Here is a 7,705-nt window from a genome sequence, read left to right on the forward strand (position 1 = left end):
TTTTCAAAGATTAGCAACTAATTCCACATTTTAAAGTAGTTTTTAGACGCGGCCGGGACAGCAGCTGTGACCTGAAGTTAGGCGCTCCCGACTTGTTTGGCCTGCACCAAGTTCATGAACTAAAAATGTGGATTTTGTAGCCTCCCGCCCAAGAAGCAGGGTCCGGGGGTAGGCTGATGGTGGATCCCTGAGTACGCACTTAATTGCAATGTATTAAGTGCCGCCAAATATGTCGGTACGGAGTCTGCACTTGACGCCTGTGAGGTCGGTACTTTATTATTTGCGTATTAAAAATAAGCAAAGAATCCGAGAGCGCCAAGCGTGAGAGACAAGCCCGACTTCCAAGCTCTGAACCGACTAACTTCTCGCAGAAGACCCTGGGCCTTGATTTCTTTTCCATCTAGTTTCGCAAGAGGTCTCCTGCCAACATCTTCGATCAGACGTTGCGCCCCTGGATTCTCAGCGGGTCCGGGGTGATGGTGGTGGGGGGCCAATTCACCGGGGAGTCCGCCCTCCAGCCGCCGGAGGCGGGACAACGTGGGCGCCGCTCTAGCCCTCCGGCGAAGGCGCCCGCATCTTGCTGGTGTGACGCACTTCCGGGGCGGGGGGAGAGGAAGATGGCGGCGCCCATCGAGGTAGCCGTGTGTACAGACTCGTCCGCCCAGTTGTGGAGCTGCGTCGTATGGGAGCTCCATTCGGGCGCTAATCTGCTCACGTACCGCGGCGGCCAGGCTGGGCCCCGTGGTCTGACGCTACTCAATGGCGAATACCTGCTGGCGGCGCAGCTGGGCAAGAACTACATCAGCGCCTGGGAGCTGCAACGGAAGGTGCGGCGGCGCGTGCCAGGGCTCGAACTCCGCTGGGGGTGCGCGGGACGCCATAGACTGGGGTCCACGGGGGTCTGCCCACGCCCTGAGCCGGGAGGAAGTCTCGGTTAGGGTGCTCTGCGCATGCGCGGGTGGTGGTGGTCGGGGGTGTTACTGGTCGAAGGGAGGTGCGGGTGCCCCGAGCGGGCTGGGGGAAGTGGGGGCGGGCCTGAGGCTGCGGGCCAGGCGCTTGCGGGCATGAAGAGATGGGGAGGTGGTGGGTCCCTAGAGAGAGCTTTACGAAAAGGGGCGCGAAGTTTTGTGGTTGGTTTGCAGTGGTATTTTTAAACGTTGATTAGAGAGAGAGAGAAACATAGGTTTGCTCCACCCAATTTTTGTTGTTAATCTCCACCCGAGGACATTTTTTTCATTGATTTTTAGGGAGAGAGAGGGAAAGAGAGAGAAACATCAGTATGGGAGAAACATCGATTGGTTGCCTCCTGCATGAGCCCCGGCCAGGGCCTGGGCCAGGGAGCCTGCAACCAGGGCACCTGCCCTTGACCAGAATCTAACCCAGGACCCTTTGGTCCACAGGCCGACGCTCTATCCACTGAGCCAAACCGGCTAGGGCCACCCTTTTATTTAAAAAAAAATACATTTCATTGATTTTTACAGAGAGGAAGGGAGAGTTAGAAACATTGAGAGAGAAACATCAATCAGCCGCCTCCTGCACACCCCCCACTGGGGATGTGCCCGCAACCAGGGTACACGCCCCTGACCGGAACTGAACCCGGGACCCTTCAGTCTGCAGGCTGACACTCCATCTACCGAGCCAAACCAGCCAGGACAAGCCACCCATTTTTTAAAAAATGGTTTTTTATTGATATCAGAGAGGAAGGGAGAGGGAGAGTAGAAACATAAATGGTGAGAGAGAATCATTGATTGGCTGCTTCCTGCACGCACCCTACTGGGGATCAAGCCCACAACCTGGGCATCGAGCCCACAACCTGGGCATGTGTCCTTGACCTGAATTGAACATGGGACCCTTTGGTCCGCAGGCCTACGCTCTATCCACTGAGCAAAACCGGTTAGGGCTCCATCCATTTCTTTTCTTGGCTGCATGTGGGGGGTTGTGGGGGAGGTGTCAAGCTGCATTCTAAGGCCTGTTTGTTAGCACTGGACTCAGGGATGGGTCAACAAACTTCTAAGGGTGCTAAATTTAAAGGGAGAGTTTGTAGTTGGGGTCTCATGGGTCTCGTAGGTTTGGAAAGTGAAGGTCTGAGGCCTGGTGAGCCCCCTGAAAAGGTAGCACGGGAGACTTTTCTCCTCCCAAAAGAGAGACTATCCCTCCTCAGAGCCCATGGTGTCTCTTAAAGCAACCCCAAAATGCTGCTCCTGCAGCTACACGCTGCCTTTTTCTGCCAGCTGGCATCTCTTGGGACAAGCATTGTGCTCTGGCTTTGCCTGGTGTGGGCCACACAGAACTTACATTTTCCCATTTTAGAGATTTGGAAACTGAGGTTCAAGGTCATGGTAGGGGGCCTTAGGAAGGCAGGATTGGGGAATGAGACGACTGGCCTTTGGGTTCTTCAGCCCCAACGCCCTCCTGGACCCTCTGTGCCTCTCCCACCCCCATCCCTATGCCCATAAGAGCACCGTCTTTTCTTTTTTTAAAAATATATGTATCTATTGTTAAGTTGATTTCAGAGAGGAAGGGAAAGGGAGAGAGAAAGAGAAACATCAATGATGAGAAAGAATCATCGATTGGCTGCCTCCTGTACGCCCCACACTGGGGATTGAGCCCACAGCCCAGGCATGTGCCCTGACCGGGAATCGAACCGTGACCTCCTGGTTCATAGGTTGACGCTCATCCACAGAGCCACGCCTTGCATCCAGGCAGGAACACCACCTTGCTCTTATCCAAGGATTTGCCATTCTCCACCTCCAGCATGCAAAACCTGGGCTGGAGTGATCACTTCTTTACTGAACCGTGAATTTGCTCAAACTATCTCTATCCCCATTCTTTCTGGTTTTTGTGGATTTACCAGCTCCCTGGGCACCCCCCACTCACTCTCCTCACTGCTCCCTGGCTCCCTAGTCCTGCATGAAGCTCATAGGCTTCTTATGTTCCTCTAGGACCAGCTCCAGCAGAAGATCATGTGCCCCGGGCCTGTTACCTGTCTGACCACATCGCCCAACGGCCTCTACATGTTGGCAGGGATTGCAGAGAGCATATACCTATGGGAGGTGAGTGTCAGAGCCAGGGTCATGGGGCTTAGCCTATGGACCGCGGAGTTAGACCACCAGCAGCGTTGTCACCAACAGTTGGTTGTTTGAGAGGGGAGACCTGCCTCACCTCCTGTGCAGACAGTGTAGGATTTGGGGCCAGAAGGTGGATATAACCACCTCTGCCTTGCCTGACCTTAACCTTGACCTGCAAAATAGAGGTCTGCCAAGGGAACTGAGTTCTCTGCAAGATGGGAGAAGCTTTGATATCTCATCCTGGGACTTTTAAGCCTTAGTCCTGGTTCTGAAACAAGGAAGCAGTTATTCATGCACAGGGAGAGAAACGGAGGCATGGAGAGGCTCCTCACAGATTGCCCGTCATGGTAGAAACCTTTGCCCTGATTGCTGCCAGCCTGGTGCCGGGGGCATGATAGAAACCAGTGGCTTGTGGCCTGATGGGGGCATCTTAGGAGGTCCCCCCTCCTTGATGGGGGACAGTCATAGTACTCCAGGCCATTGGGGTTGCTGTCTGGCCCTAACTCCCCCCCCCCTCCCTCCTGCTAGACCAAGTGTCGAGGCTGCATTTGAAGCCCCTCACAGCTGGCCTGGAAGACTGTGACGTCCTGCTGTGACAGTCACCATGAGGAGCTGCTCCAGAAAGGACCAGCTCCCTCACCAGCTTTGTCACTCCCACCCATTCCTTTTCTGGATGCTGTTGTCATACCACCCTTCTCCCTGCCCCTGGACAGACTCTCCCTTCGCCTCAGTAGCCTGCCAACTGTAGGGCCCGGCACTGCACCCTGCATCCTGCCCTGACCTGCGTGTGCCCTGCCTTCCCCAGGTCTCCACAGGGAACCTCCTGGTCATCCTGAGCCGCCACTACCAGGACATCTCCTGCCTGCAGTTCACAGGGGACAGCAGCCACTTCCTCTCGGGCGGCAAGGACTGCCTGGTGCTGGTGTGGAGCCTGTGCAGGTAGCGCCCTGACCCACTCGGGCCTGCGCCTAGTCCGTAGCTTCCAGCCAGGTGAGGCCTCAGCCCAGAGGGCAGGAGCCTGCCCTACAGAAGGCCACGCCAAAGTCCCGGGGCAAGAAGGAACCGGGTCTGGGGCCTGCAGGTTGGGTGGACTGTTGTGAGGACAGTGTGATTGTTTGTCCAGGGCTGACTGGAGACATCTGAGAATTTTCTGCCAGTGGGATGGGCCAGTGACTGTGGAGGTGGGTGGAGGCATCGGGTACAGCCCTCCCCCTGAATCCACTTCTCCCGCAGCGTGCTGCAGGTGGACTCCTCCAGGACCCCAGCCCCCCGGCATGTTTGGTCCCACCATACCCTCCCCATCACAGACATGCACTGTGGCTTCGGGGGTCCCTTGGCCCGGGTGGCCACAGCATCGCTGGACCAGACGGTGAAGGTAGGACCGGCCCCCTCCCCCACAGTGGATCTGTGAGCTGGGCTGGGGTAGCTGGCAGGCTCTTGGCTGATGTGAGTCAGTGGATCTCCTGCTCCCCCCAGGCTGGTAGCTCTATACAGCTATCAATCCCCCAAGGCTTCCCACCTCGAGGACATCCTTGGGACAGCAAACTAGGCCTGTGTTGGCTCTGAAATTCTTGCTTGGCCACCCGCCCCTGGTGGCTCCCTGACTCCTCGGGGATTTGACGATGTCCAGCCTTTAGGTCTTTGTCCTTGTGGTGATGGTGGTGGAAGGCAGAATCCAGGCCTGACAGCAGCTAAAATGGAGTGTCAAGGGGTCCTGGGCGTGAGAACCCAGCTGTGTCTTAGGAAGTGCCCCAGGGCCGAGATCCCCCTGAGTGACAGCTCCCTTCTGAGGTTCTGGTACAGGGTCTCCCATTCAGGGCTGCTCAGCTCCCTGCACCATTGGGACCCCAGTGTCTGTGGAGCCCCATCCCATATCCCGCCTGCCCCCAGCTATGGGAGATCTCCTCGGGCGAGCTGCTGCTCTCTGTGCTCTTTGACGTGGGCATTATGGCCGTGACCATGGACCTAGCTGAGCATCACATGTTCTGCGGTGGCAGTGAGGGCTCCATCTTCCAGGTCGACCTCTGCACCTGGGTGAGTGGTGGGTGCCTGGGCCCGTGGTTGGAGGCTTATGGGACAGTGGGACACCCAGGGTCCATCCTTCAAAGGCCCTGGGACTGTCCATCCTCCCCTGCATCTAGGTCTTTGAGCCAATTGGGCTCTGCCCCAGCCCATCACCCCAATGCCCTGGGGCCCCCAGGGCTGAGGTACAACTGTATCCCTCTGCTTACTGCCCCTCGGCCTCCACAGCCTGGACAAAGCGAGAAGAGCTTCCAGTCAGAACAGGACAGCGGGAAGGTGTTCAAAGGCCACAGGTGTGGGGACCAGACTGGTAGCTGGGGAGGGGCCCTGTTCTCTAGCTCCTGGGGTCGGGGGTCATTTGGGCCACCCTTTCTCAGACCTGTGTCCCCAGGAACCAGGTGACCTGCCTGTCAGTGTCCACTGATGGCAGCGTGCTGCTCTCCGGCTCACATGACGAGACCGTGCGCGTCTGGGACATCCAGAGCAAGCAGTGCATCAGGACAGTGACCCTGAAAGGTGGGGCTGGGGGCAGAAGACCAACAGGCTGTAGGCTGGGTGGCTTTGCCCGTTTGTCCACACCCCAGCCACTTGGCTGGGTGCTGGGAGGTAGGACCAGCTAGAGGAAAGTAGATGGGCCACTCCTGTACAGGTGGGTGGGTTTGAGGAGTGGAGGGTGTGGGAGCCATGGCCCAGGCCTGGCCGAGGTAGCTCCTGACTGGCCACCTGCCCTACCCAGGTCCCGTGACCAACGCCTTCATTATGCTGGCGCCGGTCAGCATGCTGAGCTCCGACTTCCGGCCCAGCCTGCCCCTGCCACACTTCAACAAGCACCTGCTGGGCGCTGAGCATGGGGATGAGCAGCGCCGCGGGGGCCTGACTCTGCGCCTGGGCCTCCACCAGCAGGTACTGGTCCAGCCGGCTCCCTGCCCCGGCTCAGCCTCTACAGCATGTCTGTGTTCCCTGCGGGTAGGGCTCCTGGCCAGGATCCCTGTGAGGACCCTCCACATATGCGGTCAGTGAGGAGACCCCTCTGAGTGCATTGCTGAGCCTAGGCAGTGAAAAGCACCTTCCACACTAGAAGCAGACCACATACCAGGGTACATTCTCAAATAAGACAAGCCCGACCAAAGACGCTGTATCCAGTGCCTTCTCCAGCAGGACAGTAGGCAGCGCTCACTCCCCTGGTCCCCACCAGGAACTCCCCGCCAGAGATCACCCCTGGCCTGTCCTCGGCAGGGCCTGACATTTACCCTCTGGCTCTGCTCAGTCCACCTCTGTCCACTGTTCCCGTGCCCTGGAATCATGAGCCCCACAAGGGTGTCCAGGCCCCTCGCTCAGACATCATGATGGATAGCAGGACCGAGTGCCTGTCTGCCAGCCAAGGGCAGCATGTCTAGACTGCATCTAGCAGGAAGTGGACGACGGGCTCTCCACTGCGCAATGTCAGTGGGTGGGAGGTTCTGCCCACATGCTAGCTGGTCCTTTTCTAGAGCCTTCTTGGCCCTGGTTTCTGCATATCCCCCAAAGCTTGGCTCTAATCCCACACCCGTGGTGTGGCCTTGACTGTCCCCATCCCTTGGGCACAGTCCTGCAACAGGCAGCAGATCTGAGGAGGCTGACACGGTGCTTCCTGCTGGGTGTTGGGTGGAGGTGGAGCCTCCCACAGAGACATCCCACTCAGTGAGCGACACTTGGAACCAGTCTTCCATCTGTGAGCAGCATCAGGATGGCGCCCCCTCACCTTTGGGTGGTGAGCCCAGAGGTCACTAAGGCAGCCCCTTTTGCAGGGATCGGAGCCCAGCTACCTGGAGCGAGCAGAGCAGCTGCACATGGTAATGTGCAGCACAATGGAAAAGGTGGGTAGGGCCATGGAGAAGGGAGAGGCTGCAGTGGGGTGTGGTGGAGTGGGACTGTTAATTGCGGAGGAGATTCTGCCCTCCCACATCCCAAAATGTCAGAGGGCCCTCCACCCTGAGCGCCCCCACCCCCCAACCCTGCTCCTTCCCAGAATGTGCTGGGCGGCCAGGACCAGCTGCGGATCCGAATCACGGAGTTGGAAGACGAGGTGCAGAACCTGCGCAAGATCAATCGAGACCTGTTTGACTTCTCCACCCGCATCATTACCCGGCCTACAAAATGAGTGCAAGGACCAGACTCCTACCCAGGGACAGGCCGGCACAGCCACCCATCCTGGGCCACTGGGCCAAAGCCCCCAGACCAACAGCACTGTTACAAGCTCTCCTTTCCCTGGTTCCGTGTTTGGATTGTTACTTGCATGAGGGATCGTTTTGTCTGTGTTGATCCACTCGTGTCTGTTGTGTCCAGTTGGTGCTATTTTGTTAACAAAAGATCTAAAAGTCTGTCCTCTTTAGTCCTCCGTGTGTGCTGAGGGTTGTTCCAAGTCCCAGGCTGGGCTCCAGGACCCTCAAGGCAGGCTGTCAGGCCTGACTTAAAAATCGTGTTGGGAAGCTGTGGTTCTCAGACTATTCAGATACTCATCTGTCACCCTGGTGCCTTTGCATGACCTTGAAGGACAGGCCGCTCTCAATCTGAGGGGGTGGGGAGCCACAGCCTCAGCTGCAGGCCGAGGTCTCCAAGGTGGCTGTGACCCAGGG

The 7,705-nt window shown here is 57.7% G+C and overlaps 1 protein-coding gene across 1 annotated transcript; it reads left to right on the forward strand.

Annotated features, from left to right (window-relative positions):
* The first annotated feature begins 461 nt into the window (after positions 1 to 461).
* WDR18 (WD repeat domain 18) lies at positions 462 to 7,450 on the forward strand. The gene is made up of 10 exons (XM_005866669.2): positions 462 to 827; positions 2,943 to 3,053; positions 3,874 to 4,007; positions 4,302 to 4,443; positions 4,959 to 5,102; positions 5,319 to 5,383; positions 5,482 to 5,606; positions 5,827 to 5,993; positions 6,878 to 6,946; positions 7,099 to 7,450. Exons 1-10 carry the CDS (start codon positions 477 to 479, stop codon positions 7,228 to 7,230), a joined length of 1,440 nt encoding a protein of 479 aa, XP_005866731.1. The 5' UTR covers positions 462 to 476; the 3' UTR covers positions 7,231 to 7,450.
* Positions 7,451 to 7,705: the final 255 nt, after the last annotated feature.

The sequence above is a fragment of the Myotis brandtii genome, unplaced genomic scaffold (assembly GCF_000412655.1).
Source record: "Myotis brandtii unplaced genomic scaffold, ASM41265v1 scaffold236, whole genome shotgun sequence".
NCBI lineage: Eukaryota > Metazoa > Chordata > Mammalia > Chiroptera > Vespertilionidae > Myotis > Myotis brandtii.

Coding starts and splice junctions, on each gene's coding strand:
- WDR18 (XM_005866669.2), top strand. CDS start 477: ATGGTGGTGGGGGGCCAATTCACCGGGGAGTCCGCCCTCCAGCCGCCG. Junction 5,103..5,318: donor AGGTCGACCTCTGCACCTGG/GTGAGTGGTGGG, acceptor CGGCCTCCACAG/CCTGGACAAAGCGAGAAGAG. Junction 5,994..6,877: donor GCCTGGGCCTCCACCAGCAG/GTACTGGTCCAG, acceptor CCCCTTTTGCAG/GGATCGGAGCCCAGCTACCT.